The sequence below is a fragment of the Gracilinanus agilis genome, chromosome 1, assembly GCF_016433145.1.
Source record: "Gracilinanus agilis isolate LMUSP501 chromosome 1, AgileGrace, whole genome shotgun sequence".
In the NCBI taxonomy this organism is placed as follows: Eukaryota; Metazoa; Chordata; class Mammalia; order Didelphimorphia; family Didelphidae; genus Gracilinanus; species Gracilinanus agilis.
In genome coordinates this window covers 271,847,450-271,869,314 of record NC_058130.1, presented here as the reverse complement: position 1 = coordinate 271,869,314, position 21,865 = coordinate 271,847,450, and the positions used below count along the sequence as shown (strand labels likewise).

Genomic DNA, 21,865 nt, shown 5'->3' with positions numbered 1-21,865 from the left:
GAACAAAGAACTTAATGGTAGCTAACTGCCCTCTTAAATAGCTTAAAAGAAAACTCAGCTATGAAAATCTCCCATATTTGGTTCTTGAGTGGTCAGGAACCTTTTAAACATCTGCAGTTCCCCAGCTGGAAAGGTTCTGATGCTACTAACATTTTTAACCATCTAATTTTCTTTTCCAATGAATAGTAGAAATATTAAGTCAAGTTCAGGCAAATGTTTGCTCATCCCCATTGCACTCTGACCCTAAGTCATGTTATGTTTCTGTTATAACAACTGGGAATAGGCCTAGATTTTGTACAAAAAGCTGGGAACATAGTCAAACCTGAGCATTGAATGATTAGGCCTAACAGGCTCTTGGATGTACTGCAGCTTGAGCAGCTCAGCCAAATATTGCACCACTTTGACATCCTCATTGACCAGGCCCAGTTGCAGCTTCAAGAAGTTCACCTGTCGGCCTACCACAGACTGCTCGGTCTCCTTCTCATTGATGGGCAAGTGTAGGTGATGACAGAAAGTATAGAGAAAGGCTTTAGAACACAGCTGGGTCAGGACACTCTGCACATGCATGTAATAGGTGCTCCCCCGTTTGATCTGGGTGCGGTGATCTGCCAGACGGGGTACCAATGTGCCTCGGTAGAGTGGGCAACGAAGTGTTTTGTTGTCCAAATCTAGTATGCTGGTATAACGGCTGTAGCGGTTCAGGGAATGGAGAGTGTTGACACCAGCTGGAGAAACCACTCTGAAATAGATAGGCAAAGGTTAATGAGGACAGTGAGCCCCAAGTATATAAGGAGACAGGTCAGGAAAATTAGATAATTGGGCAACCTTAGTGACCTTTTTCTTCTAGATTTGAAAGTTTATCTAGAATCTTTTACCTTTACAGAGGGCTTCTAGAAACACTTGGCTTACAGAGCAGAGAAACAGGAGCTAGTTATATGATAAATGTAAGTGAATAGTTAATTTTTTTTTTTTAGTTTTTACTAAAAAAAAAAAAAAAACAACAACAAAAACCATTTTTACTGACCTGCTGTTAAATACTTTAGATCACTCAAACTAAGGAAGCAAGTATTGGTTGATCTTCTCAATGTTTTCCACCTTTTAGACCTCTGTATTTCTTTATACTACCTATCACTCATATACATCCAACTTCCTTAGTTACTTACCCATAGAAATCTTCAATATTTTATTGGTTACAAAGTTAGAATCATGGCATTCAAGGATTAAAATATTTTAAATTCAATGAACACTTATCAAGTGTCAACCATATGCAAGGTCCTGAACATTACTAATATCATCTTCACCTCTTCATCACTTACAGTATTATCCCTCTCATTCCATATTCTACTCCACCCCCAGCGATGTATCTTTTCTGTGCCTCCACAAGTCTTAAGTTTCCCTCATGAGTCATCTGCCAAGATAAAACAACCTCTTGCCCTTAAAACATCAGTGAAAAAAAGCAGGAACAAACATCCCCATTTTGTAGATGGATGAATTGAAGCTCAAGAGTTGGAATAACTTATCCCAAGTCCCACAGCTAGTCAAGAAGAACTAGACTTTTTAAAAACCCAGGTCTTTACTTCCTCAATTTCTACAATAAAACATACTAATGTTGGTTGAGTTATTTCTAGAAGTGTTTCTTGTTTTTATCCGATAAACATTAAAAAAAGAAATAACCCTTACCTTCTGTCTTAGTATTAACTTAAGGAGAGAAGAGCAACAAAGGCTAGGCAATTGGGGTTAAGTGACTTGCCCAGAGTCATAGCTAGGAAATGTCTGAGGCCAGATTTGAATTTGGGTCCTCCCAACACCAGGCCTAGAGTTCTATCCACTGTGCTACCTAACTGCCTCCAACCTATAAGCATCTTGTCATATTGACAATCAGAGCCCTTATCTTTCTTTTCTAAGAGTTTTGGAAATTCTTCCAAGCTGCCTTTGACATCTCCCCTCCCTTATAAGTACCCTCCCATCTTTAGATCTTTTTTCTAGATATTTCAAACCTTTCTTCAAGTTGTTTTTCCTAAAAAGTCTTTTTAAATAGCAATAGTAAGGCAAAATATGCGAAGAAAATCTGTTTACCTCTGCACCTGACTCTTGGTACTTTACATTCTATCTCTGCCTTATATCATAATCCTAATATTAAAGGCTCTTATACAAATCAATAAACAGCAGTCAGACTTCACTTATTTGAAGGGGATACAGAAAAGAGTTCTGATATGTGAAAAGTCTAAATCAAACTCATCCTGTAAACTTGACAAGTAATCCCAAATAGAAGCCCAACTGTAAAGAACAATATTTATATTGGCAGCACTGTGGCATATAATGAGTATGCTAAAGTACTTACAAGTAATCTCAAGTAGGTTAAACATGTCCTCTGCATTAGCTATGGTGTGAAAGGCTAGGTCGCCTGGTAAAAGGAATTGTAGGCACTAGCCAAGCAAGTAAGAAAGGTATTTTGAATGGTTGGGGGTGGTGGGGAAGGGACCTTGCTAGAGCCCTTAAAATCATACCTAGATGGCTATGATCCAATTTGTCTACTGTCTTGAGACCTGCTTAGGAGAATATAAAGACTATGTGCCCATTACCACCTTATTAAAAAAAAGTTCTATCTCTAATCATTTACCTCTGTAAGCCAATAAGTTTCCACTTCTGAAAGTCCATTATGTGCAAAGGGGAAGAGACCCAGTGTTTCACAGGCTTGGCAGATTTGCCATAGTTGGGAACAAAGATAGAAAGAGCTGTCACAAGCTTCTTCACTACTGCTTCATCTTCCCCTAGCACAATAAGAGTCCTCCCACTAAGCAGAGAATAGATTGCAGGGTGTGCAAAGGGGTACTGCCTAATGAACTTTAAGGCATTTTGCCCAGCCTTTTTTTTATGCCTCTCTGAAGAGAGGCCAATGTGATGGGCAGGAGAAGGAGTTCTATCGGAACTGGTGGATGCTGCACTGCTTATGTAGCTGGTAGAATCTCCATATTCATTAAGGCTGATCTTACTGAGATCCCTGCTGCTTCTCAGGCAGTTTGGGTCTTGGTCATAAGGAGAAAGGCCTTCTGTTGCGTTTTCCTGGGAGGAAGAGTTGATGTCATCCACTGAGAAGTCCACATGAAATCCCTGTTGCTTCTCCCTATAGCGTTGTGGGGGAATACTGACCACTCCATCTTCATCGCAGTGTTTTTGTGTTTGGTCAGAATTTGGTATGAGGAAGCCTGAACTCTCTTTTCCAATACAACAAGTAGAATCTGTTTGTAATAAGGTATTTTCTGAACTGCCCTCTATCTCACCAAGATCCTGTTGATTGACACTTGCACTAAAGTGAATAGCTCCATCATCATCTGCATAAGGCTCTTCCACATAAGGTTCTTCATTAATGGCACTTGGGTAACTTGCCTTAAAGTCATCAGGGATCAAGGCCTCTGAGGGACAAGTGCTAAGAACCTCAATGCTGTCCTCACTAATAGTCCTCCGACTGACTGCTTTGCTCCGGACCACCTGAGGACTCAATGGGACAGTCAAGCTTGCCTGACTGTCTGACTTAGATAAAACAGAAGTAGACTTTTCAGTTCCCAAAACTTCAATACTTTCACCACTACTGACGCTTCCTTTCATATCCATGTCAAGGTAATCCAAGTTCTCCTGATGATCATAAACACTAGATTCTGTCACCTCAGACTCTCTGAATTCATCTCCAAGTTCCTGCTCCATTTTGATAAGTACAGACTCCACACTGGACTTAAAAGATCCTACGTTAATTAACACTTTAGGAATTGGACAATCTTCCAAAGATCTGGTGTGCAGCTTGTCCTGACTATACTCCAAGGGCATATTATCCTGTTTCTCTACTACTTTATCATCTAAAACGAACAAGTCTTCAAAGAGGAAGTTAGTTATACGTTGTTGTTTCAAAAGGGCTCTGTCAATCTGGCTGGTCAAAAGGTAGCACAGATCTCCTCTAAACATGCGCTCAATATGATTTAACTGAGCCAGGGTCTGGGTGAAAAACTCAGTGTCACAAAGTTCTTCCAAGGTTTTCAGCTTCTTGTCGAAACATTTAGCAGACTTTGCCTTGATGAGCTTAGGGGTATATGAGGGTCTTCGTCTATAAAGATTTGTTTCAGCAGGCTCTTCAGGCTTAGAGGTAGTGGATGCCTGGTCAGCCGATTGATCCTGGGAACAATCTGGCTCACATGGATAGCAATCAGATGCCTTCAGTTTTCGGTGAGGATAAGATCTGATTTGTTTTAATAGGTCTTGGTGTTCAATAATGGATTTTTCCACACTGGCCAGTTCATTGGCCTTCTCAATGGCCTGAGAGGAATAAAACCACTTGTCATTGGCCTTTTTCTGGATCTCTGTTTCAGTGTGCAGCACTGTCCGGGTATAATCTAGATCTTTCAATTTCTTTTCAAGTTCATTTGCAAAAGCTTTTCTATTGCCTTTCTTCAAGCACTCTGAAGCCTTAGAGAATTCAGCTGAGAGCTCTTGGAATTGTTGCATGATTTTATGTTCATCAGTAGAAATATAGGCCATGCAAAATGGCCTCACAAAGCCCCTGGCCTCCAGATCATAAAGGGTGAGATGGTGCACATAAGCAAAAGCTCCTTCTTTTGAATCTCCCAGTACAACCTTGGAGTCTTCCACAAAGTTCAGTTTGGGATAGGCACAGCCAGATGGATGCCCCACAAAGGAGGCCTGGTAATCCACAGACATGATCCGGAGGGAGAAGTAATTGAGATCAAAAGTGCCAAAAACTTTGGTATCATCAGGAATGGTCAGCAAAGGCTGGGGTCCCACCTGCTCAGAGAACTCTGAGATGAGAATGAAATCCCGAGTAAATTTGGCCCCTGACAACTTAGACCACGGGTTAGCCCCCTGGTTTGCAAAGGGGAACAGGGGAACGGAGTATTCCTCTGGCAGGGGTGGCTCATTGTAGGGTTCCTCCTCGTATTCTTCCTCTTTGGTAAAGGCCACCACATCAGGGGCGCTGATCATATTTCCAGTTATGGTAAAAGGGCATGAGGGAGGAGAAGTGAAAGCAGAGAAATCAATCAAAAATACAGGGAGAACTAATGAGCAGAGGTCTCCGAGGGCAGGGGGAAGGATTCACGAAAGCTCTTCCAGCACCGCAGGCTCCCTGGGTGGCAGCCCTGGGGTTCTCGTCTCCCGCCCCTCACAACATCCGGTTCCTGCAGAGGCTTCAATGTCCTCATCCAATCGGGTCCCTCGTGCCTCGGGTCTCCCGAGGCCGGTTCCGGACCAGGCAGTTGGCTCCAGCCCCTGGAGAGGTTGGAAGGGCGAAAGGTGAAGCCTCGTCCTTCTTCCCTCAAGCCCGCAGCTAACCCACCCCTAACCGGGCAAAGCAAAACCGGGGAAATCAGAGGCGAGGTAGCCTGCGTTCCCACCTATGCTGTTGCTGCCTCGAGAGGGGTCTCTTGCCCAAAGCTGCGGACCACCGCGGAGTCCAGTCAGGTGTTGCCGCCGTCCCAGAGGCTGAAGTTCGCAGGAATAAAACTGTCCCGGACTCTCGGACGCCACAGTCGCCAGCCAGCTATTGCAGCGCCGCCATCTTGGGATCACATGACCCACAGAGCGTCACCCTTGTAAACCGGAAGTTCTCTCGTCTAGTGTTTCACAGAAGGACATCATGGAAGGAAAGAGGAAAGAAAACGAAAGCGATAAAACGGAAGGTGGGCTGGGCGGGAGAAGGGCTGGGAACCATTTGGGAAGTGGTGTTCTGGGCGGGAAATCCTAGGAAGAGAAAAGAACCTATCCGTGGAAAGCTACTACGTTATTGCGCCTGAACCTTCTGGGAGTTGTAGTCCCCGATCAAAATGTGAACTACAGGAAGCTGAATGGCCGATGGAAAGTAACATAACAACAGGGCAGGGCATCTTGGGAATTGTGGTCCTGGACAAGGAGAGCGATTGGAAGCTCAATGGCCGGCGGAAAGCCACATACCGGTGGATCGTGGGAGTTGTAGTCACCGATACTGGGAGCAACAGGCCACTGAATGGGTCTGTAGACGTGGAAGGCACCTACGCCACGCGACAAAGCACCCTGGGAGTGGTAGTCCTCGTGCGAGGAGCCACGGGAAGTTGAGCGTTGTGGAGTAGAATTTTGCCAGGCGGGAAAAAGCTCCTTCCCGGCACAGCGTCTGAGGATTCTTGGCTTCAGCGTCTGTGCTGTCAGGATGAGCGGTTGGTACTTGTCCGGGCGAGTTTAACTCTTCTTCCTCGGAGCTCAGGGGTCGACGTGGTGGTGTCCAGGGAAGGGGCAAGATAGTGTCTCCCAGGACCAGCTCTGGGGCCCGGACAGGGGCAAGGACCATGAGCTGGGTCCGGGGTCGCGGACCCGCCACCTCGGCATGATTTTTCCGACTTTCCGCTTATGCCTCCGCGCCGCTCGGGGCCTGCCAGGACTGTGGGGCCGCCCCCTGTCCCAGGACGCCATGGAGATGGCTTTTCGAGGCAGCCGCCGAGTCCTCTGTGTGGCCGAAAAGAACGACGCAGCCAAAGGCATAGCGGATCTTCTCTCTGGCAGCAGGATGCGGAGGGTGAGTGAAGGAAGACAGCCCCCACTGGCTCCTGGGAAGCATCGCATACAGCAACCCTGGAAAGGGAGGTGCTTATCCCCATTTCACAGGAGGAGGAATTGAAGCAAATCGACCCAAGTGATTTGCCCAGAGTCACCCAGCTTACTGTGTGCTAGAGGTTGAATAGTTAGTTAACTCATTTGATCCTTACCACAACCCTGGGAAGTAGGTGCTGTTATAATCCATTTTACAGTTGTAGAAACTGAACCAGATAGAGAATTAAGTGACTTGCTTATAGTCACAAAGCTGGTGTCTGAGGCTAGATTTTAACTCAGGTTTTTTGTTTTGGTTTTAACTCTGAGAGCAGGTAGATATTGCAGTGGACAGAGTACTGGGCCTAGAGTCAGGAAGACTCATCTTCCTGAGTTCAAATTTGGCCTCATATACTTAGCAGTTTTCTGACTATGGGCAGGTCACTTAACCCTGTTTGGCTCAATTTCCTCAAATGTAAATGAGCTGGAGAAGGAAGTGGAGAACTACACCAGTATCTTTGCCAAGAAATCTGAAATGTGTTCATGAACAGCCAGATATGACTGAACAATAATAACTTCTCAAGTCTAGGGTTTGAATTTAGGTTTCCAGAGCTCTGGCCACTGTACCACCCAGCTGCTGGGAGGTGAATTGGCTCAGAACTGGCCATCCCCGAGTTGCTTAAACACAGTGTCCCAAGCCAGATTTCTCCAAACTATTTTGACAACTCACTCTTCTATCATTTTGCTGTTTCTTCCTCCAAACTGTGTGACCCTGGGCAAGTCACAGCCTCTCGGTGCTTTAGGCAACTCTCTAAGGCTGTATAAATTGCAGAGAACATGCAGGTCTGCTTTGGTTGAGGGAACTTACTCCCCTTGGAACTCCTAATAGCAATGATTGAATTGTGGGGTGGGGGGGGGGTGGAATGAATGAAAGCAAAGAGATGGCTTCCAGGTTGCAAACTTGGTTAATGGAAAGAATGGTGGAGTAGAGAAGATAGGAGGAGAGAAGAGGTTAGTGGAAAAGAGGATTGTTTTGTTTTGAACTTTGAGATGCTTATAAGACTTTAGCTAGAGGGGCCCAGTAGGCAGATGGAGAGTCAGGAATACACCTCTGAAGAGAGGGAATAATTGGAGAAGTGAGTCATCTGCAAAGAGAAGGTAGTTAGCTCTGAGAGAAATCATGTAGAGATAGAGAAGAAGGTCCCCAGGATAAAGCCCTGGGGTATACAAGGAGGTGGACTGTGGATGCTGATCCTTTAATGGGTAGGGGGCAGCTGGGTGGCTCATCAGATTGAGAGCCAGGCCTACAGACAGGAGGTCCCAGGTTCAAATGTGGCCTCAGACACTTCCTAGCTGTGTGACCCTGGGCAAGTGACTTAACTAACCCCCATTGCCTAGCCCTTACCACTCTTCTGCCTTAGAACCAATACACATTATTGCTTCTAAGACAGAAGGTAAGGGTTTAAAAAAAGAAAGAATGAAAGAAAGAAAAAAAGATCATTGGTGATTCTGAAGAGAAGTTGGGGTCAGACTCATGGAAAGCCCAATAGGCCACATATTGACTTATAAAATGAGTATTACCTCTTTTATATTGTAAGGCAGCCAGATAGCCCAATGGATAGAGTTCTGGGCCTGGAGTCAGGAAGACCCTAGTTGGATTGTTTGCCTTAATCCACCAAAGAAGGAAATAGCAAATCCAGTATCTTTGCCAAGAAGCCCATGGCCAGAATTGGCATGCTATGTATGGTTCTGGGGTCACAAAGAATTGGACAGGACTGAAAAACAACAGATGTTGTATTGTGTTTTTATTTATTTTTCTAAATATTTTTCAATTACATTTTAATCTGGTTCAGACTACTTGCTTCTAACCTTAGAATTTGACAGCTCAGAACAGTTTCTTTTGAGTTGAAAATCTAATTGCAAGGATTTGCAAAGTGCTGGGAAATGAGAGAGTCAATGTAGCCAGTAAAGGCAACTTCTTTGAAGACATAAGTTCTTAACCTTTTTAGTATCATGGACCCTGTTGACAGTGTGATGAAGTCTAAGAACTCCTAAAAGAACATTTAACATTTTTAAATTAAATTTAATTTTTAAAAAATCAATTACAGGTAATAACAAATTTCTCCTGGCAAGCAATTAGAACTGGGTTAAATATGTATTATCACACAAAACATTTCCATATTGTCCAATTATATTGAAATAAAATTATAAAAATATTTTTAAAAATTCACAGATGACACTCCTCTCCCCCCAAGGAGAAGTTGGCTATGAAAAGAGAGCAATAGGATTGTGGTTTGAGGAGGATGACAGCATCAAAGTGAGTTTTTTAAGGATATGAAAGAGGATTTTTTAAAGCACCAGGGAGAGAACAAGTAGATAAAGAGAAATTGAAAATTAAGGAGAAAAGGCATATTCAAAAGAGCAATTTCCTGGTTTAAAAAAAGGAGGGAGTAGGATTAAGGGTATAAGTAGAAGTTGCTGTTAACCAAAGGAAAGTCCATCTCTTTTTACTCCAAACTAAAAGAGATAGATTACAGAGGATTTGAAGAGTGAGATTGGAAAGATCAGCAACTCACATTGGATGGCTTCAGTTTTTTGTTTTTCTTCTGTGAAATATAAATCAAGGTCTTCTGCTCAGAAGAAGGGAGGACTATTGATTAGAGAAGATTTGAATTAGGGGCTGTGGATATTTTGATTGAGATGAAAAGTAGTGAGGGTTCAGAGTTTGAATAACAGATTAGTAGTTGTATGTATGGCTTTATCTAGCAGCATTGATAAGCCAGCAAGCAAAAGCAGAGAAGGTGGAAATAATTCAGGTTTGGGATTTTAAGAGGAATAAGCAGTTATGGAACAAGGAATTCAGCGGTCAGGGACAAGGTAAAAAGTTGTTTTACAACTGAATTGGTTAAATAAAGGGTAGAGATTCTGAAAGGAGAAAAGTGAAGCTTGCGCAGAGATTGTGGTGAGAATGGAATAAAAACAGTCCTGGGACTGGAAGATTGATAACTTCCAGACTCTAAATAGTGATGTGTCTAAATGGAGTAAATCTTAGAGAGGTCACTGAATGATATATGTTGGAGAGGAGCTTGGGAGTGGCTGTGAGATAGTCAGTGCCTACTTGAATCTGCCCCTTATATCTGGGGGTAGGAGAGAAGGTACAAGTCCATCTCGGAGAGAGTCACCTGAAAGTGTCTTCAGGAGGGAACTAGGATTTGTGACTGCTAAATATTATTCCTGCACTTTGTTGTAGGCACTTAATAAACGTCTGCTTAATTAAACTAAAGATTACGTCAGTAGGCTTTTGTTGTGATGAAACTTGTTCTTATATTCACAGAACCTGTGATTTTTGTATTTTTACAATACAATACAGTTTTACAAATGATGTATTTTTGTAGCAGGTTCCACAGTTACTTTTTTTGATCAATTAATTGATTGACCAATGTTCCCCACCTTGCAACTTCCAAGAATTGTCTACTGATTTATTAAATTTTACCCAAGTTTTTGTTACATCTGGCAAAAAAGAAATTCTTCATGATACGCTAGTTTCGTAAATTTGGAGACTGTACATAATTATTGAGTATTTCTGATTTAATTTCCATTTTTTTATCCAGAGTTAAGAAAGAAGCATCAGATTTTAAGTTTTAGGACCTATATTTAAATCTTGGCTGTTTCTGCTTTCTACTTCTGTGAATATAAGCAAGTCACTCCCTTTTCTAGACTTTAATCTTCTCATCTATAAAAATGAGGGCGTTTATATTTGTTACTGTCTGACATCTCTTCCACTTGTACAATATAAATCTATGATCTTTGGATCCCATTCTTGTTCAGGACATCCATTTATAGTCATAGAATGCTGAGCTGAAAGGGATGTTAGCGATTATCTATGCCAATTTCAAAATTTTATTAATGGTTTAGAGAGGTAATATCACTTGTGAGTTCCTAGAGTAAAATATTGGCAGAGCTGTATTTGACCCCATGTCTCCTGACTCCTAAGAGAATGTTCTTTCCATCAAAGTGTTGGAGCTTCAAGATATCTGTTATTACTTTGAAGCCTCTTGGCACCTTAGAAGAAAGAAAGAAAGAAATGATGTTTTGGAGAGGAGTTGAGGGATGATAATGGACCTTACATTTGTATGGGAGAGGAGTAGGGTAGGTGAGAGAAAGAAAGAAAAAAACTAAGTGCCTTGTTTTGAAAATCTGACAGAATTAACAGTGTTTTAAAATTTCGGACTGCTTTTCATTTGCAAGTGGTTTGAGTTTAGGCTTTTTATGTTGAAAAGCCATTGAGTCCTTAATTTTGCTTTTTTTGTTTGTTTGTTTTGTTTTCACTTTTCTTTCTTCTTAAATAGAGAGAAGGACTGTCCAAATTCAATAAGATCTATGAGTTTGACTATCAACTCTTTGGCCAGGTAGGTGCCAAAAATACTATCACAAACAAAAAATTTTAATTAAATTAATTAGATCATAAATTCAAGGTTGAACTCATGATCTAACTAATTTAATATACATATAGTTTGTTTTAAGAAATATGTATGTCACCTGTAACAAAATAATAACATTGTTTGCTTTTGTGCATTTTTTTTCAGATTTTGATATTTACATATTTGCGGTTGATATATCCTGATCTAGCTTCCTTAATTTTGTGTTACTTTGTTTCTCTTTCCATACGTTTTTGTAATCTTCATGACATTTCCCATAATGCAGTCATGTTATGTTCATTTAACGCAGTTTGTTCCTTCGTCAGTCATTGCATCCATGTTGTTTTCTAAGCTTCTTATGATAAAGTTGCAATGAACATTTTGTTTGCATCTTATTTTTTTGCTTTCTCAGTGATGTGTGGAAGGAAGAGAATTCAGAACTAAAAATAAAATAAAATGGAATTGAAAATTAAAAAAAGAAATATACCATAATCATTTTTTCTTCTCCCTTCCTTTTCTCCCCCATAGAATGTAACCATGGTAATGACTTCTGTTTCTGGACATTTGCTTGCTCATGATTTCCAGATGCCATTTCGAAAATGGTCAGTATCATCCCTGGGGGAAAAAGGGAGGTGGGTGTTCTCATTTTGCAGAGTTGTGAAATACAACAAAAATTCTAAAGGGACCAAGTGAGTATAAACCTTTATCAAATATTTTCAGATACTTTGGGTTATCTTTATTGTTTTGAGTTTTGAACACTCAATAAGTTCCAGAGACTGTCTATAACTACAATGGAAGTTACATTTATTACAGATGTTACATAGAAAGATTGAAGAATTTTGTTACTTTACTTTCCAGACTAGAGATCTGCATTCCTCACCATGTATTCCTGACTACTAATATACTGGTGTACTTAGGGTTGCCATTCCATAGTACATCTGTGGTTCCCTGTTCCTCTCTATTTTCCATTCTCCCCTGAATAGAGTCTCATCATGCAGCTTTACCTGCCCATAGGTGTATTATCCTATCCTGGGATGGCAAAAACAATATTGATATTTCCTCCCTTAATCAGATGTTCCAAAATATTGATGCTTGTCTCAAATGATATTCTCTCTGCATAGGATTTGTTCATTCTAAAGCAAGAGAATAACAAAAATACTTTACCAACTATTTTAGTCTAAAGTCATTAGGGATGGTAATTTTTTTTTTTTTTAAATAAAAATCCTTACCTTCCGTCTTGGAGTCAATACTGTGTGTTGGCTCCAAGGCAGAAGAGTGGTAAGGGCTAGGTAATGGAGGTTAAGTGACTTGCTCAGGGTCACACAACTAGGGAGTGGCTGAAGTCAGATTTGAACCTAGGACCTCCTGTCTCTAGGCCTGGCTCTCAATCCACTGAGCCACTCAGCTGCCCCCCTAGGGATGGTCATATTTTTTTAAACATTTATTAATATTTATATTTTAGAAAAGTTAACATGGTTACATGATTTATGCTCTTACTTTCCCCTTCACCCCCCAACCTCCCCCCTCCCCTGGCTGATATGCATTTCCACTGGTTTTAACATGTGCTATTGATCAAGACCTATTTCCAAATTATTGATAGTTGCATTGGTGTGGTACTTTCGATCCCCAATCATGTCCTCATTAACCCATGTATTCAAGCAGTTGATTTTCTTCTGTGTTTCCTCTCCTGTTGTTCTTCCTCTGAATGTGGGCAGCGTTCTTTACCATAGATCCCTCAGAATTGTCCTGGATCATTGCATTGCTGCTAGTACAGAAGTCCATTACATTCGATTTTACCATAGTATATCAGTCTCTGTGTACAGTGTTCTTCTGGCTCTGCTCCTTTCACTCTGCATCAATTCCTGGAGGTCTTTCCAATTCACATGGAATTCCTCCAGTTTATTATTCCTTTTAGCACAATAGTATTCCATCACCAGCACATACCACAATTTGTTCAGCCATTCCCCAATTGAAGGGCATGTCCTAGGGATGGTCATTTTAATAGTATATAATTCACAATTCATTTCATCCTCTTAAGCTGAGCTAAGGTTTTTTTTTTTTTAACTTCTGATTTCTATTTGGATAAGTAAAGGAATATTTCTTTGAAAAAGTGTAAAGTCTAAGTCTTTTAGATATATATTTTTTAAATCCAGAGAACTAGTTTATCAAAAAGAAGCAATTTTTAAATTTTTTTATTTAAGTTATTAATTTATAACATTTCTCCATGGTTATAGGATTCATGTTCTATCCCTCCTCTTCTCCCACCCCCTCCTATAGCCCATACACAATTCCACTGGGTTTTACATGTGTCATTGATCAAGACCAATTTCTATATTATTGATATTTGCATTAGGGTGTTCATTTTGAGTCAGTATTTCTGATTATATCCCCATCCACCCATGTGATCAGGCTGTTGTTTTTCTTCTGTGTTTCTATTTCCACAGTTCTTCCCTTTGGATGTGGATAGAGTTCTTTCTCGTAATTCCCTCAGAGTTGTACTGGATCATTGCATTGGTGCTAGTAGAGAAGTCCATTACATTCAATTTTACCTCAGTGTATCCATCTGTATGTACAATATTCTCCTGGTTCTGCTCCTTTCACTCTGCATCAATTCCTGGAGGTCTTTCCAGTCCACATGGAATTCCTCCAGTTTATTATTCCTTTGAAAACAATAGTATTCCATCACCAGCATATGTCACAATTTGTTTAGCCATTCCCCAATTGAAGGACATACCCTCCTTTTCCAGTTCTTTGCCACCACAAAAAGCACAGCTATAAATATTTTTCTATAAGTCTGTTTATTTATGATATCTTTGGGGTACAAACCCAACAATGGTATGGCTGGATCAAAGGGCAAGCATTCTTTTATAGCCCTTTGAGCATACTTCCAAATTGCCAGCCAGAATGGTTGGATCAGTTCACAACTCCACCAGCAATGCATTAATGTCCCAATTTTGCCACATCCCCTCCAACATTCATTACTCTCCCCTTCTTTCATTTTAGCCAATCTTCTAGGTGAGAGGTGATACCTCAGAGTTGTTTTGATTTGCATTTCTCTAATTATTAGAGATTTAGAGCACTTTTTCATGTCCTTATTGATAGTTTTGATTTCCTTATCTGAAAATTGCCTATTCATGTCCCTTGCCCAAAATGAAGCAATTTTTTATATTGACTTAAAATTAAAGTTGGCTTTTATAGAGGGGAGCCATTAGTAAAAAATTCTGAAATTGAGCTGGGTTCTGCCCTGGTACTGACTTCCCTGTGACTACACCTTTAGTGAGTGTTTCCAATCATTTAGATAATCCATGCTCTGAATTATTCTCTCACTTTTCTGCCTGTTACTTTAGACTTTCCAGCCCCTACTTGACTGTGAGTGTTGATAGAAGCTCATGTAAATTCATCTTCACTGTAGTGTTAATGTTAAGTAGCTAACTTTTTATTTAGTGACTTTCTTTTCCCAGGAAATTGAGTTCTTGAATTAATTGAAAACTATGCTGGGTATGGGGGCAGCTGGGTAGCTCAGTGGATTGAGAGTCAGGCCTGGAGACGGGAGGTCCTAGGTTCAAATCTGACCTCAGACACTTCCCAGCTGTGTGACCCTGGGCAAGTCATTTGACCCCCATTGCCTACCCTTACCACTCTTCTGCCTTGGAGCCAATACACAGCATTGACTCCAAGACGGAAGGTAAGGGTTTAAAAAAAAAGGGGGGGGGGGCAGCTGGGTAGCTCAGTGGAGTGAGAGTCAGGCCTAGAGACAGGAGGTCCTAGGTTCAAACCCGGCCTCAGCCACTTCCCAGCTGTGTGACCCTGGGCAAGTCACTTGACCCCCATTGCCCACCCTTACCAATCTTCCACCTATGAGACCATACACCGAAGTACAAGGGTTTAAAAAAAAAAAGAAAGAAAGAAAGAAAACTATGCTGCTTTATGTGTTTTATTCTAAATCATACTAATATGTTTTCCTATTCTTGTTTGTTCTCCAGGCAAAGCTGCAACCCTCTTGTACTTTTTGAAGCTCAAATTGAAAAATACTGCCCAGAGAACTTTGTAGATATCAAGGTAGGAAACTTAATAAAATACATTTTATTAAATGCATTTTAATAAATAAATTTTCCATTTAAAAATTTTTATTAATGTCTTTTGTTGTCAGGCTCCCATCCCCAAATTGAACCCTCCCTCATAACAAAATGTGTATTGCTCTTCATTTAAGACACTCCATTTATGAAAATTTGAGCATTTTCACTGCCTGGTTCCCTTGCCTGGAATGCCCTCCCTCCTTGCCTCTACCTTCTGGCTTTCCAGGCTTCCTTCAAGTCTCAAATTCAAATCCTACTTTTTGCAAGAAGCCTTTCTTCCCAGCCCTCCTTAATGTTTGTGCCTTTCCTCAGGGATTATCTCTAATTTATCTTTTGCATTGTGTTTGTCTGGAGTATCTCACTATGAGAATGTGAGATCGTTAAAGGCAGTGACTGGCCTTTTGCCTTTCTTTGTATCCCTAGAATTTAGGATCTGGTGTAGTATGTGTTTAATAAAAGCTTCTTGACTTGATTTGACTTGGTATATTTAGTTATATTATTGTGATCATAGTCCATTTCTGTATGGTTAATCAGAGAGTGTAAAGTATGGCTGTTTCATTTATAGGCTTAATTATTTGTTTTGTGAGTTGTGCTATCAACACTTATTTTCCAAATTCATATTTCAGAGAACTTTGGAGAAAGAGGTCCAACAGTGCCAATCTCTGGTAATCTGGACTGATTGTGATCGAGAGGGAGAGAACATTGGGTTTGAAATCATCCATGTATGCAAAGCTGGTAAACAATGCCTCTGCATAACATTAAAAAATTTAACATATAACTCTCAAACTCTCCCAGTCACCAACTAATTGCCTGACCTTTGCTGAATGCCTCTGGCTAATATTGTACTCCTAATCTTATGTTGTTTTCTATTTCTTCTGTATGTTATTCTTGTTTTCTGGAAGAAAGTTTTATTATCTCTTATTATAGTAGATTGTAAACTCCATTAGAGCAAGGACCCTCTGTGCAAGTCATATCTTAATTTAAAAAAATTCCTAAAGGCTATTTTATTGGCAAATTACTATCTTTTCTATAAAGATCTACAAGGACAAGGGAGATTGTATTTCAGTACAAGAGCATCTTGTTTAATAGCTGACCCCCCAAACAGTGTATTTCTCCTTTCAGATCCCCTTTGTTTCTAACATAACCACTTTAATTTTTTTTAAAGCTTACTTTGATATGCTTTGTGTTACTACAACAGACACTATCCTGTTAAACCTTGCACACAAAGTATGTTCCCTGAAATCAATTGAAAAACTGAGTATGATTAGCTGATATTACTCATTGCTTTCCACCTCTGTAGTTTACTGATTGTTTATAGAAACTTTAATTGTATGTTACAGATATTATCTATTACATTTGAACATTTTTTCCTATTAATGCAAAGTTTGGTTGTCTTTTTGTGATGACTTCGTTGTAACACATCCAATTTTAGAGGAAACAAGAAGCTCAGTTTTTTTCTCCATAAAATACATAAGACTCAGAATTAAACTGAAAGACAATAATTCTTGATGTGTTATTTCATAAAAGTTTACTAAGTGGAATAATATGACTAATAAAACATAAAATTGATAGTTGGTTCAATTGGATACACTTTAAACTCTTAAATTAGATATACCTTTAATTCACCCTTCTAAGAAAACCTTACTTCTGATAAAAGGGGTTGAATCAGGCTGTGGGATTTGAATGTGCAATCTATTCTCTTTTTTTGACAGTGAAACCAAATCTTCGAGTGTTTAGAGCCCGCTTCTCTGAAATCACTGCACATGCAGTCAAGACAGCCTGTCAGCACTTGACTGAACCTGATCAGAGAGTGAGTGATGCTGTGGATGTCAGACAGGAATTAGACCTGAGGATAGGTAAGGTGTCAGAGGGGAGAAAAAAGCAAACACTCATAAACCTTTCTTAACAGAGATTCTTTTATTTTTTTAATTTGAGATCCATGGTGACAGGTCAGTAATGTCCCATTCCTTTTTTATTATCAGGATTTGGGTCTTAGTCCAATGTGGGGACTTTGAAACATGCCTTTGGTTGGGAAATCAAAACTAGGCTCAGTAAGAAAATGAAATGTGCTACTGACTTTGATCTTAACATTCATTATTTTCTCTCCTTTGTTCTACTCCTTCTCTTTCCAGGTGCTGCCTTCACAAGGTTCCAGACCTTAAGACTTCAGAAAATCTTTCCAGAAGTGTTGGCAGAGCAGCTCATTAGTTATGGTAGCTGTCAGTTCCCAACCTTGGGATTTGTAGTAGAAAGATTCAAAGCCATCCAAGCTTTTGTGCCAGAGACCTTCCACAAAATTAAAGGTAAAGGAGGAATTTCAGTGTAGGGTTGGAATGTGTATGATTGAGGTTAGAGAAGAATTTCAATAAGTCTCATAAATATTATATGCTCACCATTTAACTGGTATTGGATGCTATTTTTCAATGTCAGGAAAATCTTATATTCCCTAATCCCCAATCCTTTCACTCATTCTTAATTCAATTTTGCTTTCTACCCTCTAGTTATAACAGTTTTCATTTTTTGTCTTCTCTCCCTGTCCTCCTTAACCTTCTAATGCAGTGACTCATGAGCATGAAGAGGGGCTTGTGGACTTCAGTTGGAAAAGACATCGTCTCTTTAACCACACAGCATGTCTTGTCCTTTATCAGATCTGCATGGAGGTAGGAAATCCTTTTAAAATCTCCATGATTGAGCCAGGGCTAGAGATGGGAGATCCCAAGTCAAATGTGGTCTCAGATACTTCCTAGTTGTGTGACCCTGGACATGCCACTTAACACTCTTTGCTTGGTCCTTACTGCTCTTTTGCCTTAGAACCAATACACAGTATTGATTTTAAGATGGAAAGTAAAGTTTTTTTTGTTTTTTGTTTTTTTAATCTCTATGATTTAATCTCCATGTTCCACAAACTAAACATGTCCATAAATTCTTACTCTCATTGGCAGAATGTTTTATACAACTGTTACTCTTTGATTCTGCTGAATTTCTTCAGTTCCACAGATCAGGAAATCCCTGCTGAGAGTTTTGTGAATCAGGGGAACCAAAACTGCATGGAAATAGCACTAGGAGAGGAAGTGAGAAGGGGAGGAAAGGCTTGCTTCTGTTTCTTCAGACGCTTCCTTGAGCTGCCAGGCTGTAGATAAGAATTTTCAGATGGTCAGAATTTGGGAACAGATGCTAAAAGTTAGAAGTTGCAAATGAAACCCACCTTCCTTAAGTAGGCCACACTAAAGCCTAGTAAGAATGAGCCTGTGGATTGCAGTATGCTTAGACCAGTCGTTATAGAATCAGAGTTGAGATCATGTAGCTGGAAGGGACTCCAGAGGTCATCTAGTTCAAACCTCCTCATTTTACAGAAGTAAGGGAAATCTGGAAAAATGAAATGAATGGCCCAGGCACACAGCTGGTTGATGGCAGAACTAAGTCTAGGACCAAATCCTTTATCTTCAGATCCTATATCTATCATTTAAGGGGAAATATTTTTAAGAATGATCTGAGCCTTAATTTGAGATTTGTGCTCTAGTCCTTATAATAACCTCAGACAGTGCTACTGAGCCTTGTATATAAGAAACACTTGAATGGTCACTGAAGAATTGAATTGACATTTGTTACCTCATTTTTACCTTGCTGAAAGATTGTAAAGAAAAATGAAGTATCTATTTTTCTGTTTTTCCCAAGGTATTATTATTCTAAGAAGTGTTTGTCAGAGTAAAATTAGATGCAGATAAAGTAAATATGTATGTTGAACTTCATCACTCTTTGTCCTCTTAGATGAGGTAGTCATGTCTGAGGTCTTGACACTGGTTTCCTTGGCTCCTGCTTTTGACTTCCACCTCTTTTAGTGTGTCTGCTCTCAGAAGGCTGTTAGGTTTCAAACCATCCTGAATTATCCAGAATCCTAGCACTGGATTTCTGGTGTTCCCATCCCTCAAACTGCCTTGCCCCAGGATTGGACTACCTCTGTCAGAGCATCCTCAGTCTTCAAGCCTATTGCTGCCTGTTTTGGGATTTCTTGGTCATTATTTGTTCTGGTGTTATTTTTACATCCTTGTTGAAGTATATGTGGTAGAGTAGGACTCTTCTATTGCTTTTCATGTTGTCATCTTAACTGGAAGTCCAGTCTTTGAATATGAGGTACCTACAGGATATTCCGTTTGAAATATCCCATGGAAATTGAGAATGGATCTCAGGAGAGAGGTGTCCCAAAAGTCTTGATGCAGTTTAAAAAATTTTTTTTAACCTTACCATCTGTCTTAGAATCAGGACTATGTATTGATTCCAAAGTAGAAGAGTGGTAAGGACTATGGGAATTAAGCGACCTGCCCAGGGTCACAAAGCTAGGAAGTATCTGAGATCAGATTTAAACCCAGGCAAAGCTTTCAATTCACTGAGTCACCCAGCTGTCCCCCTTCATGCAGTTTTAAACTTTGCTCCTAAAACTCCCAATGCAGCTTAAGCGAGTTGGTGACTTCATCAATCTTAAAGTGCACTAAGACTTTTAGAACACTGTATCTGGTATTTGATCTAGTACTTGAACTCTTTCTTTTTGGTCTTTTGTAGTAATCTTTCTTTAACCTGGAACTTCGGGATTTTGAATATGATGTTGCTGGGAGTTTTCATTTTTGTTACCTTTCAGGAAATGATAGATATATTGACCTAGGTATAAATTGTCTAGAGATGATAAGTTCCCTACTGAGAAATTATAGAACAGAAATAGAAGGGAGCCCAGGATAGGGGCCTGGGAAATACTTACATATAGATGTTTAAGATTTGAGAAAAGGTCTTTGGATTTGGTAATTATGAGATCACTAGCACTGTTGGAGAGAACAGTTTTAGTTTAGTAATAAGGTTGGAAACAAGATCTCAGAAGGCTGTGAACCAAGTGAAAGGAGAAGCAAACTAAAAATGTAGACACTTATTTTTCTGGGAGTTTGATTCTGAAAAGGAGGAGCAAGGTAGGACTATTACTTGAGGGAATGGTGTGATCTAAGGATAAGGGGAAACTTGGGTGGATTTATGGGCTGCAAGATAAGTATCAGTAAATCAGGAAAGAGTAGAGATTGGGGACAAGGAAGTTGAGGGGTGATGGTGAGGGACAAGAATAGGATGTGATCAAGGGAGTAGGTAGAATGGAGAAGATCTTTACCTTTGAAGAGAATCCGGGTCATCTCTTCAGTTCATTTGCTTTTTTCTTCTTGACTTTTCAGGATCCAGTAGCCACAGTAGTAGAAGTTGGATCTAAGCCAAAGAGCAGATGGAGGCCCCAGCCTTTGGATACTGTGGTATGTGCAGTCCAGGTGTTAGGTATCTTTTAAAATGTTAACTTCTGGTTTATTAGATTACAAAGAAGTGGTATTTCACTGTCTTTATGTAGAGTGGAAACATGGTTAAAGCATCACTACTTATGAGAGAGCAAAGTAAACATCATTTGATGGTGACAGGATCTTTTAATATGGTCTTGCCTTAGAAAACAGTAGTTCTCACACACTTTTGATTCAGAGTTGGATCCAGAGGAGTTAAGGACTAGGGCAAATCACACTCGATCAAATTCTTTACCCAATATCCCTACCTCTTTTATTTTTATAAAAAGTGAATTAAAATTAAACTGAAGACAGATTTGCACATGAGAGAAATCTCATAAGCATTTAGCCTGAGGAATTATGTTAAAAGTGGGATGATCTTAGTGATGGTAGGGTTTTATGGACTAATTTCATGTATATATGTGAACCTCAGAATTTTTTAGCACTAGTTTGGCATATTCAGGTGAAATCTGAAATAACTAAGGAAACAAAGGTTCACCCTTCTGAGTCTATCAATTATTAAGTAGTGATTGCCAATTGTATAACAAATTAGGACTGACCCTCTTCAGTTTGGCACTGGATCCTCAATACAGGGGGAGACAGATTATTATGCATTAAAAGAAAACATACAGAATATAAACCAGAACACAATATTAAGTCATCTGGTTTCTAATTGGAGGAAAGATTAGGGATTTTCCAAGTTGGGCCAGGGAGAGCAAACAAAATGCAATTCCCTGAATTCAGAAAAAGAGGTGTCCCACTCCCCTTGCAAGTATCTGTATTTAGTCCAAAGAACAACCAATTCACCAATTTGGGACCAGTTTTCAGATAAGACATATAGTTTGCTTGAGATATATAATTATGAGAAAACTTCTGCATCAGTCTTTGGATCTGACTGGTTTCTGGTCAGCATAGTCTAGGTCAGTGATGGGCAAACGACTGCAGCAGACCAGATGATGCCCAAAATGTTCTATGCCTCCAGGCTACATTATTCCTAATCTGATGAGTATAGTGAGTAGAATACAATACAATGAAATTTAGAAAGAGTTGCCTTAAAAACAGACTGACAGATGAGCATTTCCTTTCCTTTGGCCCCCTCTTTAACAGGTTTGCCCATCACTGGTCTAGATCCTTAATGAAGGGTCTTTAAGCAACAGGTAGACGTGGTCCAGCTAACCAGCCACATAAAGCTAGATTCAAACAATGCAGTAAAGCTTTCTCACAAGACAAATTAGACTAGACCCATAATTGAATAGAAAGGGTATTGAGCTAGATCCACAATTGAGTCCCAAGATGGGAGTCAGTTTGGTCCATGCAATTCTCATGATTCTCTCATTCTACAAAACAGGAGCATGTCAGCAAAGTCTTATCTCCTAATGGTCGTCTCTTCAGGTCACCTTCATCCAGTCTCCCATCTTAGATTCAAGAACATTCTTGAACCCTTACTTAAAAAGCTTTTTTTTTTGTTCAGATTTATTAACATTTACCCCTATAGGATTCCCCTTCTGCTTCC

The 21,865-nt window shown here is 40.0% G+C and overlaps 2 protein-coding genes across 3 annotated transcripts in view; one reads left to right on the top strand and one right to left on the bottom strand.

Moving 5' to 3' along the window:
- Positions 1–285: 285 nt before the first annotated feature.
- On the bottom strand, positions 286–4,989 carry SMCR8 (SMCR8-C9orf72 complex subunit). The gene is made up of 2 exons (XM_044657582.1): positions 2,621–4,989; positions 286–739 (listed from the first exon to the last, which is right to left on the bottom strand). Exons 1-2 carry the CDS (start codon positions 4,987–4,989, stop codon positions 286–288), a joined length of 2,823 nt encoding a protein of 940 aa, XP_044513517.1.
- A 1,438-nt stretch (positions 4,990–6,427) lies between these two features.
- The window catches only part of TOP3A (DNA topoisomerase III alpha), a 47,785-nt gene continuing 32,347 nt past the window's right edge, over positions 6,428–21,865 (top strand). Inside the window, exons 1-9 of one of the 2 annotated variants that reach the window (XM_044661786.1) lie at positions 6,428–6,550; positions 10,911–10,970; positions 11,508–11,581; positions 14,963–15,038; positions 15,682–15,790; positions 16,768–16,911; positions 17,188–17,358; positions 17,615–17,715; positions 20,260–20,334. In XM_044661786.1, the coding sequence (XP_044517721.1) occupies positions 6,446–6,550; positions 10,911–10,970; positions 11,508–11,581; positions 14,963–15,038; positions 15,682–15,790; positions 16,768–16,911; positions 17,188–17,358; positions 17,615–17,715; positions 20,260–20,334 (915 nt within the window). In that variant the 5' untranslated portion in view covers positions 6,428–6,445. Of the gene's footprint in view, positions 6,551–10,910; positions 10,971–11,507; positions 11,582–14,962; positions 15,039–15,681; positions 15,791–16,767; positions 16,912–17,187; positions 17,359–17,614; positions 17,716–20,259; positions 20,335–21,865 lie in introns of those variants that run through there. The other variant, XM_044661778.1, reaches the window with a different exon arrangement.

Bases quoted from the DNA above. Each gene is read 5' to 3' on its own strand.
- SMCR8 (XM_044657582.1), bottom strand. From the start codon at position 4,989: ATGATCAGCGCCCCTGATGTGGTGGCCTTTACCAAAGAGGAAGAATAC. The intron at 740-2,620 runs GTAAATGATTAG...TATCTATTTCAG, and splicing joins AAACTTATTGGCTTACAGAG to AGTGGTTTCTCCAGCTGGTG.